At 35.8% G+C, this 26,167-nt stretch overlaps 1 protein-coding gene across 1 annotated transcript; it reads right to left on the bottom strand.

The window, feature by feature from the left end:
* Positions 1-6,721: 6,721 nt before the first annotated feature.
* LOC131161685 (polyadenylate-binding protein 2-like) lies at positions 6,722-18,041 on the bottom strand. The gene is made up of 9 exons (XM_058117614.1): positions 17,225-18,041; positions 11,563-11,681; positions 10,454-11,110; positions 10,260-10,337; positions 10,100-10,189; positions 9,071-9,211; positions 7,631-7,807; positions 7,334-7,537; positions 6,722-7,224 (listed from the first exon to the last, which is right to left on the bottom strand). Exons 1-9 carry the CDS (start codon positions 17,469-17,471, stop codon positions 6,979-6,981), a joined length of 1,959 nt encoding a protein of 652 aa, XP_057973597.1. The 5' UTR covers positions 17,472-18,041; the 3' UTR covers positions 6,722-6,978.
* Between the last annotated feature and the right edge of the window lie 8,126 nt (positions 18,042-26,167).

Genomic DNA, 26,167 nt, shown 5'->3' with positions numbered 1-26,167 from the left:
GTTGTCCCCCTCCCCCCTTTAGTTTCAAAGTTTTGAACCATGTTCCTAAAGTTTGAAAGTTGTTCCTGTCGGGTTTTTGTGGAGCCTAGTTGTGTTTGAACCATGGTTATGACTCAATCCAAGGTAATAATGCATGGTTTCTTAATGGAAGATTTCTTACTCGGGCTTAGTCCATGGAGCAAAGGCTTGGGCCGATGCTTCATGGACTAAGCTATAATGGTTATAAATGAGCCTTTCTAGGGGTCATTGCCCTTGGAAATTTTTTTTAACACCCTTTTCAGCTACTTCTTTATCTACAGCTTGCCAAGCCGGATTTGGGGCGTGCTCGGCTTACCCGAGCCGATCTTGTGGCACTTCTGGTTTTTCCAAGCCGAACTCGAGGGGGCATCTCCTAGTATGAGCCGAGGTGGAGGTGAACAAGGCTTTGCCAAGCCAATTTGCAGAGCTGAATTTTCATTGAGTATTTGTGTCGAGCTGTCCTCACCAAGCTATTCGTGCCGAGCTATTCTTGCCGAACAGTTTTTGCTGAGCTGTTCTTGTCAAGCAGTTTTTGCCGAGCTGTCCTTCGTGGACAACTTCTGTCGAGCTGCTCTTCAAGGCACTTCTTGCCAAACTGTTTTTCCGAGCTACTCTTCGTGGGCGTCTTTTGTCGAGCTGCTTTTAAAGGCACTTCTTGCCGAACTGTTTTTTTTCGAGCTGCTCTTCGTGGGCATTTTCTGCCAAGCTACTCGTTCTGACATTTCTAGAAGAGTTGTTTGTCATATCATTTCTCTTCGAGTTGCTCTTCATGGCATTTTTTACCAAGCTACTCTTCGTGGGCAAGTTTTGCCGAGCTGTTCTCTGGAGCATTTGTGCCAAGTTGCTCTCTATAGTATTTTGCCGAGCTGCTCTCTAGAGCTTCTTTTTTTTTTTTTTCTGCTGAGCTACTCTCTGAAGCTTTTTTTTTTTTTTTTTTTTTGCCAAGTTGCTCTCTAGGGCATTTTTACCGAGTTGCTCTTTAGAGCAATTTTGCCGAGCTGCTCTCTAGAGCATTTTTGCCTAGCTGCTCTCTAGAGCATTTTTGCCAAGCTACTCTCTGGAGCATTTTTTCCGAGTTGCTCTATGGAGCAATTTTTCCAAGCTGCTTCTGGAGAGCTGCTCGTCGTTGGGTCTTTTTTGTTTAGTGAGTCGTGCTCACTTGTTGGTGGTTATATAGCCTCACGAGTTGTGCTCGTCTGTTTGGCCTTTTTTGCCTATTAAGTTGTGCTCATTTGTTGGGCATTCTTATAGTCTCACGAGCTTTGCTTGTCAGTTGGGGATCTTGTCTAATGAGCTATGCTCATTTGTTGGGCAGTCTTCTGGCCTCACAAGCTTTGCTCGTCAGTTGGGCTGATCTCGCCTAATGAGCTATGCTCATTTGCTAGGCAGTCTTCTGGCCTCACGAGCTTAGCTCGTCAGTTGGGCCGATCTCACTTAATGAGCTATACTCATTTGTTGGGCAATCTTATGGCCTCACGAGCTTTGCTCGTCAATTGAGCCGATCTCGCCTAATAAGTTATGCTCATTTGTTGGGCAGTCTTCTGACCTCACGAGCTTTTCTCGTCAGTTGGGCCGATTCTTTTTTGCCTAATGAGATGTGCTCATTTTTTGGGTTGTATGTCCTAGCCCGCTAGGGCTTCTATGCAACTTGTTACTCTCTTGCCCCTTCCCTATTTTAGAGGCCTCCCCCATATCCTTCGAACTCTTTCTCTTCAGATAAGTTCGCTTTCTTCTTGTGTCCATTACCACTTCCAGATTAATATACTTCTGTGTTCTTGCCATCAGTTGCCCCATGTCAGCTGGGGGTCTCTTTCCTAGAGAAGAAAGAAAGTTTTCTGGCTAAAGGGTCATGGTCAGGGCTGCCAATGCCACTCTAGTGTCCAGGTTACAAATCTCCACGGTCGCGGCGTTGAAGCGATGCATGAATTTCTTTAACGTCTCCCTCTCCCTGGACCATACTCATTAGGTGGGATGTTGTTTTGACGATCCTCTGGCTGCTGAGGAAGTGGCCAGTGAACAGTTGTTCCATCTCCGAGAAGGAGCCAATTGATCCAGGCCACAAGGTCCGGTACCAATCTCTAGCACTCCCCTTAAGGGTTGCTGCAAAAGTTTGGCACATAATGGCGTCGGAAGCGCCTTGCAGATGCATCAACACCCTGAAGGTATCCAGGTGGTCGATTGGATCAGAGAGACCCTCGTACCTTTCAAAGGTGGGCATTTTGAATCTGCTTGGTAGTGGGACCTCCATCACTTCTCTTGTGAAGGGGGGCTCCAAGGACCTTGGGGACGCTTCCCCATAGAGGAGGTTGGTCTTGCCTTCTTTCCTCATTTTTTCTATCTGGTTTATTCTCTTGATCCTTTCCTCCAGCTCTGAGGATCTTTGTTGGTTGATGTCTACGCTATTTGCGTCTTCTACCTTTTTGGTGGGGAAAGTTTTCTCCTCGCTCTCTTTTGACTTATCTGTATTCCTGGGTGGATCAAGACTCACCTATTGTTGAGGTGGGGCATATTCTTCCTGACTCTTTTGGTGTAAAAGTAGGTTGAGCATGTCCTCCATTGTCTTCTGGAAGGCGAGGAACTCTTCCCTGATGACTCCTGAAGGTTCTGCGGGTGTAGAGTGGATTGACTGGGGTAACTTTTTTCCAGCAGGGCCAGAGCTTGAGTTGTGTGAGGTTGACATTTTTTGAACGCCGAAGGAGGAGCAGGATGAGTGCCTCTCTGGAGTTGTTCCCACAGACGGCACCAACTGTTGCGGTATGAAACCAGTGATGACCAATAAGACGGCTCCCTGATCTCCGATAGCCTGAAAAAGATGGAAACAGAAAGACTTGGAGGACCCGGGGTGTACTCCGGGGAATCACTCCAATGCCTAAGTAAGAGGAATGCTCTACAGAGGCTAAATGCAACAGTAGAATGGGTTGAATAACTTACTTTGGCTTGTTTGCATCACCCTTCTTTATAGTGACAAGGTTTGACCCTTGGAGTGATATGTCATTATGACGCGGGGGTGTGGATCACTCCAGATGTTTAAAGCGACAGAATGGATCTCTCCCTTCATTATTGGATTAGAGTTAATTACTCTTACCAAAGGATTTGACTTGGGTAGTGATTGTTGGGTTTTGACTTCCTTTTATAAGCTGATATATTTAGGGCATATCACGTACAAAACTGGTCGGTTGACCGAGATATGGTCAAACTTTGACTCCGGGGCAAATAGTTTTTCAATCGACCAAGGGGTATAACATAAGATTGGTCGGTCGACCAATGGCATTAAAATTTTACTATTTTGCCCTTACTTTGATCCTAAAGATATTCAAAACCCTTTGAAAGTTTTAAGCAATTTTGAAATAGGGTAGGGTTTCAGGTGAAAGGTTTGGTCCCTATAGTCAGACTATGGCTTAGGCTTTTTAATTAAACCCAAAAAATTCAATGTCAGTCGACCGTTTGTCAAGGTCATTAGTCCTTAGGGTTTGTCTACAATCATTTGAGCTTTCATTCACACCATGCATGTCATGCATTATTACAAACCAAAATATAAAACTAAATGTTATTACAACCAAATCAAATGTCTTCTTGTCTTATGTTTTTCCGTCTTCCATGGAATGCGCCAGATTATATAAACTTCAAGTTCCTCCTGCCTTCCATGACCCTCTTCCATGTGTGTGTTCTGAATTATTATCCTGGTCAAGTATTAGGCACACACATTAATTTCAAGTGTTTTGTCAGCATCAAAATAGGAATCAGACTCAAAAAGTCAATACCATTATTATGATTTTCAATTATTTTGACAACTTCTTGTCCTAATATTTTAATTTCCATAATTATTTTTTAATTTAAATCTTTCATTTTTATATATTTTTTTATTAATATTAAAATAAAATTATCATAACTTTTTAAACTATAATTAAAAAATAAAAATATTTATAATTTTTTAAAAAAATAATAATATTAAAATTCCTTTATGAAATATTGTTGCTACTCTAAATTATAATGTACAATAAGATGATTTCCATTAAATGAATTTAGAAATATAATAATAATTAAAATAATTTTATTTTTGTTATGGTATTAATTTTTAACAATTATATCAAATAACCTCCCTAAAATATTTTTTTTAATATAAGACAAACAATAAACTCAATTGTATCATGCATTATTCCTTTTTTTTTTTGGGTGGTTATGATCATAAAAACCCATTAACTTTTATTCATTTGACATTCAATCCAATAACTTTAGTTCAACATAAAAATCCCATTAAGTATGCTCATATATCGAGCTACTAATTTATCATTGAATAAATTCTATTACCTTAATAATTATTAATATTCAAATTTTATAACTTTTTTAATTGCCTTATAAATTTCTTTATAGTTAAAACTCATATGTCTAGTCAAAACATATATATCTTATAATAAAATCACAGGCATTTATATTTACAATATATATATATATATATATATATATATATGTGTGTGTGTGTGTGTGTGTGTGTGTGTGTGTGTACCACAATCACCAATTAAATATATTTTAAGAAATTTTTTGAAAAATAAAATATCATTAAGAGAAAGTGAGATATTTAACTATTAAACTTAAACTTTGATACTATTGGTATATTAAGAAAAAAAAAAAAAAAAGATAAAGTCCAACAACATCTCTTGAATTTTTCAAATATGACATTCCACCCCCTATATTTTTGAAAACTATAAGAGATGCCTTTGAGATTTAAATCTATTGAAAATATGAATCTTCCGCTAGTTGATCATTAGTCAATCGTTAAATATATGTAAAAAAATAAATTTATACTCTTAATAAAATAATATTTTTAGATGATATTAACTTAAATAAATTAAATTGAAAAAATTGATTAATTTAATGTCTTGAATACAAAAAAGTGAATTGGAAACCTAATCTATTCTCAAATTCAATGATTTACCGGTCCAATCGCTTTGGATCAATTAATTGGCATGTATAAAAATAAAATAATATTGAAATAAATAAATTAAATTAAAAAATTGATCATTATAATGTCATGAAAACTAAATAAATAAATTGGAAACCTAACCGATTCTCGAATTGGACGGTTTGCCGGTCATTCGCTTTGGATCAATCAATTGACATAAGCATGATAAAATAATTTTATTATTATTTTAAAATTTCTAAAAATATATAAAAAAATAAAAATTACTAATAAAACATAGAAAAGAAAGACCTAGTAATTATAGTATTACAAAATAATTGTTAGATGTAATTTCATAAAAATTTAATGACTAAACACGTCATAAAACAAATAAAATATAATTCTATATCTTTAATTCAAGTAACCTATCAACCATAATGCTAAAAAAACATAAACTAAAATTTTAAAATTCAAACTTTCTAAATTAAAATTATAAAGTTGAATATTAGTTGTTCTTTATGTAAAATATGAGTGCTAAATGGATAAAGAATACATAAATTTATATTAATTAGTTAACCTTTGATCTAACCAATTCACCAATCTTTTTAAATTTTAACCAAATTGCTACCTTATTAAAAATGGATTCAACTAGACTTATAAAACGAGTAACAATTCAACTAACCAGTTGATACGAATTGATTTTTAAACTACATTTTAATTTTAAAGATATATTTAGTTATTTAATTTATATGTAAATCGTATATAATTGTGTATAACAAATTTTGGAACAATAAAATTATTTAAGAAAAAACATTATAAAATTATTTATTTTACACATATTTTTAATTTTTTAAAAAATAATAATTTAATTTAGTTGTAATATTTATGTTAATTGGTTGATTTTGTAATTTTAAAAAACACAAGAGGGTAAAATATTATTTTAGAAAGCTCAGAAAGTGTTGCTCCCAAAAGTATTAAGTGTTGCTGAATTTTTCCCCAACAGACCTTCAATTTGCATTCAACCATTCTTCAATAACTTACGATTTCACATTTTAAATTTATCTATACAAAAAGTGGCCGAAAAAGGTAAACACTTTTTGTATAATTAATTTACTAAACTTGTAAATTTTAATTTACAAGCTCAATTTATCATATACTAAAACACTTTTGAGTAACATAGAATTTCTTTTTAATCATTTCAAAATGTTTTCCAATCACAAACATTTATTGCAGATTCAGAACTCGAGCAAATAATCCATAATTCAAAAAGCAGACGTTACAACATGATTCTCTATTTCACACCCGTGCGCATAACACACAAACACCATAAATTAATAATTAATTTATATCTGCTTGAAATTTTATGATAATATTATCCACACGAACTTTTAAATTTTTGTTGACGTACTTAATAATTGATTAAATTTTACAGTAAGTCTAAACATTTAGGAATTTTTTCAATCCAATAAAAGTAAATAGAATAAATTGCAGCATGTCAAAAAATATTAGTTGACCATTTTGCACGGGGAGCTGATAATACACTAGCTGCTATTAAATTTTTTTAAAAAAATAATAATAATAATAATTAGGGAATCACGAGATGTGTGAAGCCACTCCCATGATCAACAATCCTTCGTGGCCAATTCCATTGCCACCAATGGAGCCCATTAACCAAGTCGAGGGGCAACCAATTGGATTGACGAGGCCTAGATTTGGATGGGAACATTGAAAAGCAACACCAAGAATAAAGCAGGGCAAAGGCAAAGGACCATCAAATCTGACGAAAATGAATCGGAGGCCGCAATAGGAGTTCAAAATGAAGTTAATAGAGCACCAGAAAAAACAAATAACATAGTATCAATCTTAAAGCAACCCTAATGTCATCACTAAAATCCAAAGCAAGCAAATATTTTCCAAACTAAACAATCCTGTAACGCTAAAATAAGCAAATATTCTCCAAACTTAACAATCCTGTAACACTAAAATAACTCAGAAAAAAGTATTATCCCAAATCTGCTACCTGCCAAGATCAGCCCTGCCTTCAATGATATCAGAACACGAACTCAAGAAACAAGGTTGTCATTCAGAGACAGCGTGGCCAGTTGATCAGCTGGGCTTTTGGCCTGCTGCTGCTGAGCAACATTCCTCAGGACCTCCATGGCCTCTGCAACTTTGGCCTTCAGAGCATCAGGCGACTCAAGCAGATGCAACACCTCAGTCTGGTCCATCTCCAGAAGCATGCCTGTTACCTTGGCCGCCATCTCATGCTCCAGCTGATCCACTAGAGGGTACAAGCTTTCACCCAGCATCTAAACCATGAATGGGAGAAAATGAACTCAGTTCTGCATGTCAATACACGATAACTGGGAAAATACTACCTCAAAGAATACAAAATCAATTGTGGTAAAAGAGCCTCACCGTCCTCTGCTGTTCAGGTGTTGCGTTTGCAAGTGCCGTAGCCAGTGCTGGAATAGGCATCGGCTGTCCCACTGCAGCATCTCGCATAGGCATGCCGCCCATGTCATATGGACCAGACATCATGCCTCCAGCAGCACCTGGCATTGGAACATCTGGCATGTTGCGACCAGGTGGGTAGCGATAGACACGTCCCCTTGGCAGCATCTAAAACATTAACCAACGTAACTATTATATCAGAAAGATGGAAACGGATAAAAGCATAAATTAACGCATAACTAATGACACCACTTGATGAACCTGCTGTTGCATCATTGGCACAGGCTGCTGATTTTGTTGCACCGGACCTGCTCCCCGTCTTCCCCCTGGCCGCTGGCCTTGCTGACCTTGCTGGACAAGTGGGACAAAGAAATTTGGCATTGGAGCCCCACCAGGCCTCATTCCAGGAACAAGTTGCTGTTGGTAACCAAATCCAGCCTATATACAACAATAGTGTATATGAATTGGAATTATATCATAACAATCTGAAAGAAGTTGTCGCATTAAGTAATGCCAAAATCAGAGTATAAATCATGCAGTGCAAAGAAAAGCTTTATTTATAGAAATGCGAGAGAGAAAAGTCCTCAATATTCTTTCAACATATGTACTTCAACAGAAGACTCAAGGTACTCTCTCTTTCACTACATTAACTTCCTAACCATTATTCAATCAAAGTCTATATTTGATTTGCACCATGAGGTAGGCAAGTTTGTTTTGTCAATTTGTAAGGGAGCCTCTTTTTTTTTTTTTTGCATTGTCTGCACATATTTTTCCCCTTTTGACCATCTTGAGAACTCAAATCTTACATCAAGCTGACTCTACAGATGGCCAATAAAACGAGTGCGCCACTCAACCTACTGAAGTGGCAAAACAACATAGATTTGATAATTTTGGTTTCTCTACTTCAAATCAGAACCAGTGTACAGAGAAAAGTCCCCTCAGGTTGTCCGTCATCCCCAGCCCATTGAGTCCAAGCCCTAAAATCTAGAAGTAAAAGATGGCACATAGATCCCTAAATTAATCTAATACAAGAAACAACCAACACCAAGCATAAACCCTGCTAGGTATCCACTGCATGAATCCTTTTCCAGCATTCAGCATTCTATTTCATCTCCTACCCTACCCCACACAAATACAACACAAAAGAAAATTGCATCTCAGATCAACTGATTACTGAAGCACCGTTTGGTCATCAATCAACTACTGTCATTGCTAACTAAATGATATGATTAAAAAAGAAAAAATAAAAAAACATCACATGTGCACACATGCATGCATGCAACTGCACTGCACGTGCCATGCGCATTCAGAGAGTTGCTATACTTTGTGGCATCAATTAAATACAGCTAATCAAAATTATTTGAATATAGACATATGTGCATGCGCACACAATCACATGCACTTATAACACAACAAAACCTCCAGTCAGCTGATGGACCTGATACACTTGTGTGTCAGAATATTACACTTCAATCAATCAACCCTATGGTCATCCAAAATTATCCCAATACACACTATTAACAAATAAAATAGTTATTCATCCCCAGAGGAAATAAATTTGAGCAATCAGTATTTCACAGCAAATGAGCTACTAAACAATAAATCAACAAACTGCTTAAACATATTAATGGAAAATGATATCATGCCATATAAAAGTATGACGTTAAAAAGCAATCAAGAAAATAAAAAATGTATATTTACTTGAGGAGGAATTATAGCTGGGGGAGCTTGCCCATAAAATATTTGTTGTCCAAGACCGGGGGCGCCAGGAGGGTGGTACATAGGCATGCGAGGAGCAACTGATGGTCCCATTGCAACTGGTCTCATTTGTGAAAACTGTGCCTGCATAAAAAAAAATTTGCACATGTATATTAAGGGAAGGCACGTTCCTCAGCCTTTGTCATCAGTGAACCACATTGAATGATTATTTCTTCCAGCACATAATAGGTGACTGGTAGGTTCTTTTTTGAAAAGAAAAAGTATAACAGCAATTGAGCACGCACTACACTTGCAAAAAGCAAAATTCAACCACATTCATACAATCACAGTCTTCTGTTTCCCCAGATCCCATAGGATCCAGAATTTTGCAAGCCTACAGTCGGATAAGATATCCATACCATACCGTGCCCAACAGATAAGCTGCTTGATAAAACATGAACAAATACAAAAAATGGGGTGTATGCAAACAAGTTTTAGACTGCAATAATCAAGCATGCTAAACTACAAGAGATTGAACACCAATAGCTGTTCCATGTGTATAGGAATCCGAATTAAATTTTTAAAGAAAGTTTATGTAGCAGGGCTAAATATTTTAGGCAACTAAGGGCATCAGGTGCAGGGCATTTAAACCAGCAACGTATTTGACAAAACATAGATCTTTAACAGTAGTAAAATGTAACACTAATGGCAAATGTTCAAGGAATGTCCTCAGAGAAGTTAATCATAATTTCTTTTGAGATCTTCACTTTTGAAAAAAAAAAAATTTAGTCTTAATTAGATTTTAAAATTTTAAAAAAAAATTTTGAGATCTTCACTAATGGCAAATGTTCAAGGAATGTCCTCAGAGAAGTTAATCATAATTTCTTTTGAGATCTTCACTTTTACTATTCATAATGGGTTTGCATTGAGTATTTTAATATTAAGTAAAAACAAAAGAATGAAAAAATAAAAAACACTTCAACTAATCACTTCATCCAGGTTGCATTCAGATCTGTTATGCCATCACATCACCTGCAACCTTGCTCTTCTTTCTTCTTTCCGCTGTGCGAGAGCAACATAAAGGGGTTTGCTTACAACCATTTTCCCATTCATCTCAGAAAGCTGCAGGAAAAAACTAAAATCGATTAGTATCTGATATCATAATAAGAAAACTGCGTAAGCAACCACTTACAGCCCGAGATGCTTCTTCAGGAGTTGAGAAAGCAACAAATCCTGAACCTCTGCTTATTCCATTGGGGTCTCGCATAACCTGTAAAGTAACCAAAAAAGGCTTCAGTTCATTGGCATTTTTCAGGAGGGGCAGAATGTCCAGTCTCGTGACATGCAGGCATAAGTTTTTCCAATTCAAGGAATAGACAACCCAACCTTGCATGATGTAATTGTTCCATACTCTGAAAACAATTCCTTGAGCTTCTCGTCCCCAATGCTGTCATCCAAGTTCTTAATATACAAATTCACTCCTTGGAATTTGTCTACTGCCTCCTTCATAGTCTGCTCAAATCTTTCTTTCAGTTCAACTTCTCTTTCTGCTTTCTTCTGGGCTTTTCCAACATACCACTCCTTGTCCTCAATTTTTTTCCCATTTAGAGCATCTACAGCCTTTGCAGCATCATCTGCATTCTCAAAGTTGACAAATCCAAAACACTTTGATTTGCCATCTCCATCCTTCATTACAACAACACTAGTAATTGTTCCATATTCACCAAATATTTTTTTCAGTTCCTCTTCAGTAGTGGATTCTGAGAGGTTTTTCACATAAACATTATTGAATTTTGTCTTATTCAAAGCACTTTCTCTTTCTTGCTTCCGAAGGAAAGGTCCAACATAAACTTGTTTATCATTTATAAGCATGCCATTTAGCTTATCTATTGCATTTTGAGCAGATTCTTCACTATCAAATTGTACAAAACCATAGCCTTTGGACTGTCCAGAAGGATCAGTGGCTATCTTGCAAGAAAGAATGCTGCCAAAGGTAGAAAAGGTGTCATGCAATGCTTTGTGGTCAATAGCCTTGTCCAAATTCTGCATAAAAGGAGAATAAGAAAATAATTAAAATTAATTGAATGATTTTTTTTTTTTTTAAATAATAATAATAATAATAGCATCCAGCAGCCCCAAAACTGCATCTCTTTGAATTGGTATACCATCCCAAAACATGGTTAATAAGTACTTAATTTGCACATCTAAAACAAAACCAGGTTAGCAAATTAGCAACACACATCTAAACATTTGGATGCTAAAGGCCTTGGTGAACAGCCAAACTAACAAGGGCTTATCACATTCTCTTCTTCTATCATTGTTGCTTTGAGCCACTAGGTCATTGAAAAGACATTGGACTCATTCAAATTAGAAAAGAAAATGCACTACTTAAAAAACAGAGATAAAAATTTACAAGAAGCTAACGGTCCCACTTCCAAATTAAGAAAGAATTTATAGATAAATAAATTTAAAGAAAAAGGAACAAACAAAAATACCTTGATAAATATGTTAGCAGTTCCACTTTTACGAATACTGGGATCACGATGAGAATACATAATCCTAATAGACTTGCCGTTGAGTGGAGTGAAGTTTAATACGTCAAATGCCCTTGCAGCTGCAATCAACATGAACCCAAAGTATAAAAATCTATGCAAGGACAGTTATATTGCAATTAAGAGAAATGAAGAAAGGAAAATACCATACAAATATATTTTTTTTTTTAAAAAGGGGGGTGGGGCAGGTGAGGTATTAAACCACAAAACAAAGATCAAATTTTCCCTGAAGGTGGAATTGAGAAAAGCATTCAACTTAGTAGGTGATGTAGAACAAGGAGAAGGGCAATGGATGGACTATCGTTGGAATCTGATCAAGAAGAATTGGGTCAAGGAATTATTTGTATTTCAGCCCAATAGATTTTTAGCAGTAATTAATTAGTGTGTACCACTGTACCATAATCATTTCTTCTTTTCTATTAATGGATCTCAAGAAATGTTCTTTAAAGGGAAGAAGTGGGTCAGGCAGAGGTGACCATATTTCACCTTATTTGCTTGTATCAATCACCCAAGTCTCACAAGAACTGAGGAGTCATGGTGAATTTAGGTATCACATATCGTTGGAATCTGATCAAGAAGAATTGGGTCAAGGAATTAATTGTATTTCAGCCCAATAGATTTTTAGCAGTAATTAATTAGTGTGTACCACTGTACCATAATCATTTCTTCTTTTCTATTAATGGATCTCAAGAAATGTTCTTTAAAGGGAAGAAGTGGGTCAGGCAGAGGTGACCATATTTCACCTTATTTGCTTGTATCAATCACCCAAGTCTCACAAAAACTGAGTCATGGTGAATTTAGGTATCACATATCAAGTCTGTTTTGGAGGTGATTTTCTGATTTTTGCTTGTGTAAGACTAGATGCTGCTTCTGCAATAAAAATGCTATAAATTTGTTTTACCTGGGCTGCATTCTAAACCTCCAAAAATCAGGTTTATTTACTTCCGGCATTCATGATACTGAAAAAACACAAAATTATTGAGATCCTTGGTGTCTCTGATGCAGTGTTTTAAAAGGTGTTCTCAAGGCATGCCTTAAGGCACATCTCAATGCGTTTTCAGGCAAAAATGCTCCAAGGCACATTTTAAAATGAGTAACTTCCAAGTGCATATGCCTTTTGCAGCTGGGCATACACCACAGCAGGAAAATTGTGCCTTTCATGAGTTCAAGGCACAAGCATACTGATCCACTCATCAACCTGTGTTTCTGAAATATAAATTACAATTAAGGAATAAGAAAAAAAAGGCAGATTAGGGCATGAATGCCCTTTGTTCGTGCAAATTGCAGTCTCTCCTCGATGATGGCAGCCCCTCGAGGAAGCATCTCATTCAACAAAGCGTCCACCTTGGTGAAGCCTCTCTTCGACAAAACTGAGTGAATATTTCTCCAGAGAAACAACTCTTCCGACACCATGGTCCCTCTTGCAGACCATGATTCCCAGTCTTCTCTCTTTCCAACGAGCTAATTGGTGTCTTCAAGCCCCTCTCTCTTCTTGTGTCTCAACAGTTCCTCTCACATGATCTTAAGTCTTGTTTCTTGTCAAGTGGTCTCTCACTCACACTACAGATGAGCTGTCACCCACCCTTTTTTGTGTCCTTGCTTCATTTTTACTAGGTGTAAATGCCACAAGGCTCTTTGATTATAGTTCATGCCATGGGCATGCAGCTACTTTATGCATTTTAGACTTAAGATTTTTCTTTCCAACTTTTAGTTTTAAAATTCAAACAATTAACTTTATAATTTATTTTAATAAATTTCATAATAACTTTGCTATATCTAATTTATATTTATATATTTAAAATAAAAGTTAAATCCCAAAAGGCTTACACCTCAACAAGTCAGGGCTTACACCTCACCTCACCAGGGGTAAAACACCTCGCCTTATGACGTCACCTTTTAAAACACTGCTCTAAAGGCACACTGCATGTTAGATACCTTGATCTTCCGCTGGTTACAAAAGAGGTGATTGGGAGTGATTGTGAACTGATCTCTGACCAGAATGAAGCTTCACTTTATGGCTGATTGCTCTTCCAACCCCTTCTTTTAGGTATCTTTAATTTATTCTCATAAATTGAGCAAGGGGAGCATTTGGGCCACGAAACCTCCTGCCCAAATGCTCTTGAACATGGGAAAGAGCGCTAAAGGGTCTGTATACTTGTTTCAAACAGGTGTTCAGGAATGGGAAGGCCACTTCTCTTTCCTATGATAACAGGTATCCAAGGAGCCCTCTACTGCTTCATTTTGGTCATTATATCTCTACATATTTGGGCCCCATCAAATGCTACAGTTTCGGCCATCATAATGGGTGATTGCTGGAGTTGGCCAAGGAGAACCTGAAGCAAGCCCTGCTGGACCTTAGTGTAGACCCTGCTTATGATAATACAATTCTTTGGAATCACATTATGTCCAGATTTTTCTCCTTTCAATCAGCTTGGAACCATATCAGGGTCAAAGATCTTATAGTAGTTAGGGTGTGGACTCTCTTGCTGAATTTAGACACCAGCAAACCTGCCCCTTAGCTATACCTCATTTCATTTCATTTTCTTCTTACCCTTTATTTACAATCAAAATTGTAGTTAGGATATGTTCCCCTTCATCACTCCCTCGCTCTCTCTCTCTACTTGAAATTCAAATATCATCTCCACCATTCACCTTCAAAAATCCACCATCTGAGCTCTCTCAATTAAACAAAGCCTCTAACTTCAATTTTTCTAAAAGCTGTACCTCGACTCAACATTACAAAAATGGCTCAAAGCGGAGTTCATTCTTTTGATGTTGGAAATGCTAAAAATGAAAGTATCACACCAGATAGAATTGTTGAATGATAATGGTTCCCACAAAGCTCAACCAGTACAAAAGATTATCTCAAACGCACATGGAGAGAATGTTCAAAACCAAATTTTTACTGATGTTGATAGTTCATAGCATTCTTTCAATTATTCAAAGTTGTTAAATCAGAGTCCTACATAGGATCGCTAAGGGCATACCAGGATCAGATCATAGGATAAGATCAAGAATCATGATTCTACCAAATCTAAAACTGGGAAAAAATATGCATCTACATGTTAAGTTCTCATAATTTTCAAAGGTATAAACCAAGAAACATGTCTAATAAGTGTTCAAAACTAACAGAATGAAAATCAAAAGGCAACATAATTCAGTACAGTCCTTATATAACAAAGAGATCAAGGTTTAAGTTTCTGCAATTCTAACTCCCATTAAATGTATGATGGAAGAGTAAAAATCTTTTTTGAAAAAAAAGAATAATCATAATTTTTAGCACAAACCAGTCAACACACAACTATATAACAAGAACACCTGAAAAGCAAAAAGAAGTTTTAGAAAATGAGCAACAAAAGCCAAAAAAATAAAGCTGGTTTCCCACATTAATGCCATCATTTAGGACACAATTAGCTTCATTAATATCATTGAGATCATCAAGAACTTCTCCATTGCAGCCCATCACTATTGTCATCATCACTATTTTCATAAAATATCTTCGCTTATAAATTTTTATCCCATCTTTAACATTAATGTTTGCAGCACTTACTGAACAAAAATGCACTAAAAAGAGAATCTCCAAGCTGAATAAACAAAATACCTTTTTACCTTGTCTATTTCTTGAACAAGTTGCACAGATCAAACATAAAGTCAAGAATTTAACCAATTCTAGGGTAAAAATTAAGATCTTGCGATCCTTGAATGGTCCTAAAGCAAACCTGCAAATTTGTGATTGTGTAGGATACATAGTTTCAGTAAGATCTGCAAATCTGGATAGCAATTTTAACAACCATCATTAGAATTAGACCATCTGTTAATAATCTAATTATTCCAATTTTCCAACAGACTAGTAGTTGGCTTTAAAAACAACTTTTTGGCTGGAGTGCAGGGCAAGGAACAGGAGGGCTTTTAATGAAAGGCAGGAATTTCTAACAATGCACATAGATGGGTGTTAGGGTTCGCATTTTATGCACACTATAAATAATAAGATGGATATTCAGAATAAATTGGATATGGTTGATTTTGTGTTGTGTAAACAATTTTCTTTTGCACAAAAATTAGTACATGCCTTTTAATAGACCTTGTACTAGTAACTTCATTTTGGGGGGAGTGGGGGGGAAAAAATAGATGAGGGCGGCAGCATAGAATCTTTGCATCCATCGAGAAAAAAAAAAAAAAGCATGTAAGATATACTAAAAGAACCAGCATAACCTATAAACAAGACCTAAAATGCTCTAACATAACTATTAAGCTTGTATAAAATAAAGGTGACATTTAAGAACATGCACATGATACTAGGCAATACTACGAAAAAAGCCTACTGTAAAATAGTAGGATGCCCCCTAAAATTTTATTCTCGGTCAACAAGATAAATTAAAAGTTCTTTCTAGAAAAATCCAAGTGATGTAGTAAACTGAGAGTTAAATTAGAAGTTCAAGATCCTTCCCAAGAAATTGTTTTGCGTATATTTGGAACAGTTCTGTCTTTTCTGCTTCTCAAGAAAAGAAAAAAGTTAGTTGACTATGTTTGCAATAATAAAAAACACAAGAAATTGTTTTCAAAACAGATTCAAACAATCTGTTAACAGCTTCCAAATCATTCGCACTCACTAAACATGCTTTCTAATACTATCTAACAAAAAAAGGAAACAGCTACAGGGTACAGAAAAGAGAGATAAAAACATTTCAAATCCAAACTTTGCTCTTTTATAGATTGTCTACCATTGTGTTAACTGCTAATGAGCCATAAGAACTGCAACAAAAAAGGCAAACACAACATATTTGCAATTTCAGGCCAACAAGAGAAATTAAAATCATCAAATCGCTGCACTGAAAACTTCACATCAATTCATCAGATCACCCTTGCCTATTTGTTAAAACTATCATTCAGGGACCTTCTGTGCTCCAAATTCTTGGACCACATTTGGAATGAGACTGTCATATCTACAATTAGAGGGTAATACACAAAATTATGAGTAATTTTAGGGATAAATTTGACATAATTATAACGATACTTTGAGATATTTGTAGTTAGTTAAAGGAGTATTTTGAAATAATTATGTGCAGTTATAGGGACAAATTTGATATTTTTGAAAGATGACACTAAAGGGAGAATCCCTTTATATTATTAGAGATAAGAGAAGAACGAGATCTTCTTTTAGTTGAGCTTCCCGTCTAATTTGGTCAAAGCCATTTTTCTTTTTAACTGTCTATCTCAATTTACACAGTAATAAGACATACCTATAATTTTTAGAAGCGGTTTCTTCTCAACTTTCTATCCTCATTTTCACAATCTAAAAATATATACCCATGCTCCGCACAAACCCACTCCAACCATTGTCATTCATAGTAAATTGCCACTCACAGTAAGGTCAAGTCCACCTTTCAGTTTTGTAATATATTGATAAAATTTGAACATTGTTCACTCAAAACATTTCAAACAACGGTTCGCACAAAATAAAGAGTTTGCCATAAAATGGTTCATTTTAGAAAAAGAGATCAAAGGTGTCTGCAAACAGTTTCCCGTCTCCAAATTCATCAAATATGTACAGAAAACAACATAATGCAAGCCAATCAAATGGACGACAACAAAACAAAAGACTAACCATCCTGAGGATTGCTGTAGTTCACATAGCCATAACCGAGAGATCGCCGAGTGCTCAAGTCCCTACAAACCCGAACCGACACAACCTGGCCAAGCTGGTTGAACAGATCATAGAGCTGCGAGTCGGTGACGTTGAAGTCAAGGTCACCAACGTACAGAGACGTCGTCACGAACTGATTCGCGCCAGTAGCCGCCACACCGTTCGTACCAGACACAGGAGTCTGATGCTGAACCTGAATCTGGGCCATCTCGACCAAATCAACCCCTCCGATCACTTTCTTTTTTACCTTTTTTCTGATTTTTTTAGTTTTCTTTTTTCCCTCTCCTCTTCTTGTTATTCAAACAAAACCCTAGGGAAACAACCAACAGCACCAACAACAGAATAGTAAACAGACCTACAACAACAAACCACACTTGATAGTCGACAAACCTGAGATGATACTTCCGACGATCGGATACCGAAAATGAAAATAATCGATCTCTGGATTATATATTCCGGTAATTTTTCGCAAATTTTGAACTTTTTTTGGGATTTTTTCAGGATGATACCAAGAAGAGGAGGGCGAAGAGTAACGATGAAGGATAGCTCGTCGGAGATCCGAACGAAATCAGACGTTCGACGGTGGAGAAAATTATGAAATTATAGAAATGTGGAGTTTTTTGGGGAGGGCAGACCGGCCTGCACCGCACCGGTCGCCAGTCACTGTTTGGCTTATATAGCGGGGTGGGCGAATTTCGAAACCCTAGTTTGAGATGAGCACGCAATGCGCGCCGTCTGATCTTTGTGGGGCCCACCATGGACGGTTTCAGTTAGAGGGATCACCGGAAGGAACGGTGGGCGATGCGTAGGGGCAAGTTTGCTGTTTGCGCGTTAACCGGATGGCGATGACACGCGGTGGCCTCTGCTTGAGGAGAGGTTCTGATGACGTAGATACCTTCTCCCACAATGTGACACGTCAATCAAACCAATTTAGCCCACGCTGGCGTCAAATACGTAAGGAGGAAACCAAAGGGCTTGTTTGGTCATAAGGAATTGAAACTGGAACTAAGTTTTCAGAGCCACTTTTTTATAGCTATTTAACTAAATTTTAACAAACAACCACAACAAAATCAAGTTTTAGTCTCAAACGGGGTCGGGTATATGAATCATTTTTCGTCAAATTAGTCAATCATAGATCATTTCTTTTGATAGATTCAAGGAGATTAAATCCTTACTTACTATCTTCTCTCAAGTTATTTTAAGTCTACCTCTACTCTCCATAGTAATTAAATCACTTTTCTTCACAAGTGCACTATATGGCCTACGTTGCAAGTGTTCATACCATTTGAGTCGTCCCTCTCTTATCTTATTCTCTATCCTCTATAAGAGTTACATCTAACTTACCACGAATATGTTCATTCTTTAATTTATCTTTCAATATTATACCACTTATTCATCTAAGCATTCTCATCTCGGTAACTTTTACTTTTTGGATATTATGTTTTTTCATCGCCCAACATTTCGATTTATATAACATAGCTGGTCTTATAACTGTCTTATAAAACTTCCCTTCCAATTTTAAGGGTATTTAACGATCACATAGCACACTTGAAGCATTTCTCCATTTTACTCAACTTGCTTTAACTTTATGCATTACATCATCATCAATTTCTCTTTCAACTTGCATAATATATCCAAGGTATCGAAATCTACAAGTATTATTTATTTCTTCATCATCAAATTTAGTTTTGTTACCAATAATCCTCCTATCATTATTAAAATTACATTTCATATATTCTGTTTTATTTTTACTTATCCTAAAGTCTCTAAATTCCAAAGTTTCTCTCTATAATTCTAACTCAGCCTCTATTCTATCCCTAATTTCGTCAATTAATATAATATCATCTGCAAACAACATACATCATGGAACCTCATTTTGAATACTCCTAGTCAATTGGTTCATCACTAAAACAAAAAAATAAGGACTCAAAACAAATCCTTGATTTACCCCTATGGTAATTGGAAATTCTTTTGTTTCTCCATCTATAGTTCTTATACTATTTATTACTCCATCGTACATATTCTTAATGACATCGGTATACCTACAACATACACCCTTTTTTTTTTAAAACCCACCATAGAACTTTCCTAGGTATCCTATCATATGCTTTCTCAAGGTCAATAAATATCATATGCAAGTCTCTCTTTTTTTCCCTTAACTTCTCCATTAATCTTCTTAAAAGATAAATAACTTTTGTGATAGATCTCTCAGGCATAAAACCAAATTGATTTTCTGAGATCTTCATTTCTAACCTTAATCTTTGTTCAATTACATTTTCTCATAGTTTCATCGTATAACTCATAAGTTTAATTCCACGATAGTTATTACAATTTTGAATATCTCCTTTATTTTTTGTATATAGGTATTAAAGTGTTTTCCCCTCATTCATCTGGCATTTTATTAATTTTTACAATTGTATTAAATAAATTAATTAACCATATAATTATGTTATCACCCAAGCATTTCCAAACTTCAATTGGAATGTTATCTGGTCTTATAGTTTTCCCATTTTTCATCTTTTTAGTGCAAATAAATGTAAATTTAAAAATTTTTACATAAAACTTTTACCATCAACTATAACAATAAAATTTAACAACCATATACTATAACTGTTAAATTAAATTTTTAACTTTAAAACTGTAACTAAAGTATTTAATTATATACATATGTATACTTTTTCTTATATGTTTTCTTTAAATCATCATTTAGATACAAGAATGACCCTATTCATACAAACATATACTTTTCGTTCAAATCATCAATAACTATGTACACGTAATTAAATATGTATATAAATATATTGTAAAAACCACCCTGAGGCCTATTAGCTGAAAGTCATGTTTACCCCCATGACTGAGTTGTGCGGTCCGAAAACTGAACTTAACTAGCTAATCGGCCAAACTAAATCAACGTACATAATCATTAAGTGAGATTTTCTATATTAAGTACTGGTCCAGAATTAGGTGTGCACTTAGGAGAAATCCACTACTCTATATAACCACTTTATAAACAGTATGGGTACACTCTGATCCGTTTAAATTTTAAACTATGGTACCGAGCATTCGTAATTTTCTGTATCATCTGAGTCATAAGAGGTTTTGAAAACATCTTATATTAACTTTATAGGTCACACCCGATTTTAATAATGACAAATACTCTTATTATTTAATGTCTGTCAAGTTTGTATGCAGGTTTATAATAACAAGATCATTTGATGCCACGTGAAAACTTGAAGACTAAAGACCCTGAAGACTATCTTCTTATTGTAATTTATATTATTTGGGTCTGTAATAGTAATTAGGATGTCGGTCTGTAATAATCTCTGCATGTCATGCATGTAAGTATTTGTAAGTTCTCAAAAAGACCGTAGTTTGACCATAGGGACCAAATGACTTTAGGGTACCCTTCGATTGACCGACGTCAGGTTTTTGGCGTATTTAGTAAAACCTTAGAAAAGACCCTAGGTCTCAGCACTTGCACAAAATAAAGTCCCCATTATCATTCACTATATCAGGGAAATTAAAATAGGATAAAAATGGACTTAATTGAAAATATTAAGAGTGTACAGGTGACCAAACTCATTACGTTTAAAACGCTTCGGGCGACCGAACCCTGGACAAGTCAACTTGTTGACTTTTGTTCGGGCACCCGAACCATTTTGAACGTACCTTCCTCAGGAACCCGAAAGCTTGTCAAAACACTTTTTCAACTACTCGGGCGACCGAACGTTTACGTTCAAAAGGAGGCTCAGGCGACCGAATTACCTTGTTTGGTTAACCGAACTATAAGTCGGGCACCTGAAACTACAAACAAATGCTACTGACTTTGATTCGGGCTGCCAAACCAAGACACGGGCGACCGAACTCATTTTAATTATTTTTATTGTTGTGCCTGTTCAGGCGACCGAACCTCGGCAGGTTAAAAAATTATTTAACCGTGGTAAAATTGGGTCATGTGGGGTTAATGGTGTTTAAACATTTTGAATCTTTTCTAATAATTCCCAACATGACCCAAACGGTTATATTTTTAACCTTGTCTATAAATATGGGTTCATTTACAAGATTAGAGGGAGATTAGCCAAAAATCATTAGAGAAAATCCTCTCTATCTCAAAATCACATTTTGCCCAAAATACTCTCAAATATTCACTCCCTTGATACATCTTGATAGTATGAAAGTATATTGATTGTCCTTGTGTTCATTAAATAGGGCTAATACTCCTAGTGTTCTTGTTTGATTTATTTATTTATTTTTGGGGAGTTAGCAAAAGTTTTCTCACAAATTTCATTTAATAAATCTTGTGTTGGGAAAAACCTAGTAGCTTAAGGATCTTTGCATTGTCGTTGCAAAGATTCCTATAGCTTGATTTTGTTGTGCAAAATATTTTTAACAAGCTATTTTATTTTTTCAAGCAACTCTTGAGCATATTACATTGAAAAAAATATTTTAAGTTGTTTTGAATATTTGCAGCATCTTTGAAACCCTGGTTTATTATTGAGATTTAATATTTACTATTTCAAGGAAATAGCTTGATTAGAACACTCTTGAGCATATTGACGATCATATCTTGTTGAGTGTAGCTTGCACAAAAATACACATCGCTGAGCTTACATTTACCTACATTAATGATGTGTATGTGATTGATTAAGTATACTGTGCATATTTGGGTACATATCTGCTTTACATGAAAGTACAATCACTGTACCAACTTGATTGAGAAAAATGTTGTTGTATTTCCAGGCACGAGCCTGAAGAGGGAGACTAGTCCTTTGAAATAGTCCCGGATTAGCTTAGACCCGGTTAGGAAAGTTAGGTGCGCTATCCTGTTAAGGCGTGTTGGTTGATGTCAGCCCCTTAATTGACCTGGTTAAGGTTAAGGTCAATCCTGTGGTAATTGACCTGGTTGTATTAGGTGCCGCTCCACCCGTTAAGTAAGCCATTAGTGGAATCCTTGAGCTTACGAACTAAAGGCGGGGACGTAGGCACAGTTGGCCGAACCCTGATAACATATCTTGTGTGTGCTGTTTATATTTCTGCAATTTACACTTCTACACATGTATGTTATAATTCGTGAATGTTGCGCATGATTTTAATTTTTGCACGTTATATTTATCAGTGCATTTGGAACTGCATAGACAGACCCTAGGTTGTGAATATACTGCTGCTATTTAGGTCAAACCTAGGAAAAAGTTTTAAATTCCAATTCACCTCCCCTCTTGGGAATACACCAAAGCTAACATCTTATTATATAATTCGTACAATTAAAATAATATCATGAAAATCTCACTTTTACTCATATTTTCGTGAAATATGTAAGGTAAAAAAAATTAACTTATGTCATCTTTACTCATATTTTCGTGAAATATGCAACATATAAATAAACTCATGCCACATAATTTTCATGTTAAAAATATTTTCTTGAATAAAAAATAATGTTGTAAAATACCCAAGGGGTTTAGAACATTTCTTAACTCAAAAATAAACGCAAATATATTAAAAATAAAACTGAAATAATTAAATATGTATAAAAATAAACTTGGGATAATTTTATGAAAATAACTAACATAATTAAAATTTACTTACAAATAAACTCAAGTGTAAATTTTAAATAAAAATCTAACATAATCAAATTTACTTACCTCTTACTTAACCTTGTGATACGATCACAACGAATATCTCAAAAAAATGAGATCGGAAAAAGTGGGTGTGTAGAGACCCGAAAAATTTATAGCAATTAAATAATAAAAGAAAAGAGAGAAAATGATTTTTCCAAGGAGGAGCTCAACAGGGTTTCGTCGACAAATGCAAATAGCCTTCTTGGGCACGTCGACAAGGACACATGTCTCGTTGACAAAAAGATAACAAGAGGGGAGATTTCAAGGCCTAAAGTTCGTCGACGAAGGTTATGAGTTCGTCGACGAACTTCCTTTTTGGCGTCATCGACGAGGTGTCGTGGCTTGTCAACAAAGTCACGTGGACAACACTCTATATATAAGCCAAAATCGGGATTCAGCGAGGAAAAGTTTTTTTTTTTTCATATTTTCTCTCTCTAGCTCAATTTCTCTGACTTCTCTCTAGATTTCTAGCCCCGATTTTCCTCGGTTCTACGATCGGAAGTCATCACGTTGATCTTGGGAAGATTCTCTACAAGTTTGCCGGAGTAGATTGTTGCTTAGGCCAACTTGGGCATCATCCCAAAATCAAGGTAAGTAGATTATTTAGGTATTTCTAGTATTACCAGGTTTATCTGAGCCCAAATTTTGTGTTGTAGGGGAATATACTGGTGTTTTGTGGAGTAAAATTAGGATGTTATAATTTTAGGGTTAGAGTGTTTTTATAATCCTGCGGGCATGGGTTAAGGACCCCAGCAGGTATTTTTACAGAAGCCCATGTAAATTATAATTTAGGAAATTACGAATAAGCAGGTTTAGGAAATATGAGTGTGATGATTTTCTAGGAAATTTAGTGTTTTACTAGGGAATTTGTAAATATGTAATTATAGGATTTTGAGGTTGGTACGCAGAGGGCGTAAGAGTTGAATTGGAGGCAAGCCTCCCAGTCAGATAGATAAAAGAAATATGTTATCCCAGCTAATTTAGAAATACTTACCAGTAAAATATGATATATGATTATGGGTGTTTTCAGAGTAAGTAAATGATACAGTTCTACATATTTTAGTGCATGTGTTTTGTTTAATTAATTGTGTGGCATGAGAAATTATCAGTATAGTACAGAATTTATGCAGCTTTCATGTTATCAGAATTTATGTAATTTTACATAGTTAAAATATTCAGTTGTCTCAGTACCATAATTATACAATTTATACAGAAAGCACGATGTAAGAACCCGAACTGTGATATATGGATTAATTATGCAAAAGAAGGGCAAATTGGTAAATTGTGCAGAGTTTGTTGACGAGGCCAGAATTCGTTAATGAAGTCCTTTATGTTCTCGACGACAAAATTCAAAGGCTCGTCGACGAGGAGAAGCTGAGAGATTTCGGGAAACCGGGAATCTCAGGCTCGTCGACAAGGTCACCGTCTCGTCAACGAGGCGTCTTCAGTGGCTCATTGACGTGGGTGCCATTTTGTCGACGAGGGCGGCCGAGTCAAGGGTTATAAATATCATTTTCCTTTGCCTAATCACTAAGTTATTTCAAGAATATCCTCTCCCTCTCTCTCTATAACTTGAAGAACTCTCTCTTTCTAGGTTTCTTCGTCGTTCGTCGCCTGATTCGTAAATCCAACGTTATCACGTAGATCAGGGGAGGATTCTTTACATTTTTAGTGGATCAGAATCTCGTTTTGAATAGTTCTGGGTTTTGGGCCAAAATCAAGGTAAGGCTCGGTTTTCTTTTCTGATTCGAAGTATGTGTAGTAGTTTGAGTTGTAAGCATGTATTGTATTGTGGTTTATAGGTTTTGGAGTCTCGATTTGTAGTTTTGGGGACTGTATAGTTCGTAGTTGGAATTCAAGTTAAGGTAAGGGGATTCAGTTTATATCAGTTACTTTTTGAAATCGGGATCGGTAAGCTTATAAGTTACGATTGTATGTATGTTTTGACTACTTATTTGGGAAAATCTATCGGGTAAAATACGAGATTTTTGGGTTACAGTTTTCAGAAAATTTGGGGATTTCATGTATCATCTCTACTTTATTTGGAAAACCATTTGTTTGGTTTAAATTGTATTATTGAGATGACTGTTATCCATATTTGTATAAAACTATATGCTTGAATTGGAAAATGATATGATTTGCCGTAAACTAAATAAGTGTGGAATGTATGGTTGTATGTAATTGTTCTAGGTATTTTGTAAAACAGTTATGTGGTGGCTAATTACCGTACGCTAGTGAGTATAGGAACGTGAGTTCCAAAATGATTCCAGGTTTTGTGAAATCAGTTATGTGGCTGCTAATTATCGTACGCTGAAACAGTTGTGTGGCAGCTAAATACCGCACGCTACGCCATGTACCAGTTTATTACCGTGGGCTAGAGTGTCCAGCTCTATATCCGAGGGTGTGAAATATCACCAGGGTGTTCCGATTGGTCACCGAGGGGTGTGAGCTACACCGTATTGGCAACGTAATTGTTGTGAGGTTTCGGTCTTCGCATGGTAGTTGTGTATTAGTGTGACGTCACTGACCGTATGTTTGGGTATCGTATGTACTGGAATGGATTTGTGAAAATATTGGAACTGTATGGAAATGTTTTCAAATTGTAACGTATTGTATGATGTTATGTTTTATGTAAAATAACACTGGTATGCCACACCCTGATATAACTTGCTTTCTTCTTTACTGAGAGGTGTCTCACCCCGAATGTATATACAAATGTTTTCAGGTCTTTCGGGTAGCCGAAACTAGCATCCTAGAATCCGGAAGCAGGGGTGTCGTTTAGTTACATTTAGTGCTTGATTAGGTATGAGTTTTGTAACCGGGTTGTCATGATGGTTTTTGTAGGCACCCGGAGTATGTATTGTAATTATGGGATTGTATATTTTAGTGTTGTATGGGTTTGTGTATCCTAGTGTCGTATAGACTCTGGTATGGTATGTTATATGGGTAGATGAAACATTTTCCGTTGCATATTTGATGAGTATGGATGTATACGTGTATGGATATAGGGCATCTATATACCCCACGTGGTCGGACCCTCTTATTGTATTGTATCATGTATGTTTTAATTGATACAGAGACAGGTAAGGTTACTATTTTCACACCTGGGACCCATCTGCGAGTTCGGGACGTGACAGCTTGTAATAACCCAAAAAAAAAAAGATTAATTAAAATTATTAATTAATTAATTAGTTAAACATTATTAAATTAATGTATTAAATAAACAAATAAAGGGAATAGTAAAAAAAAAGAATTAAATTACATTAGAATTATGTATTAGTAATTAATA

Source organism: Malania oleifera, chromosome 8 (assembly GCF_029873635.1).
Source record: "Malania oleifera isolate guangnan ecotype guangnan chromosome 8, ASM2987363v1, whole genome shotgun sequence".
Taxonomy (NCBI): Eukaryota; Viridiplantae; Streptophyta; class Magnoliopsida; order Santalales; family Ximeniaceae; genus Malania; species Malania oleifera.
Note: the sequence above shows the minus strand (reverse complement) of the source record. Positions and strands in the feature narration are given on the sequence as shown.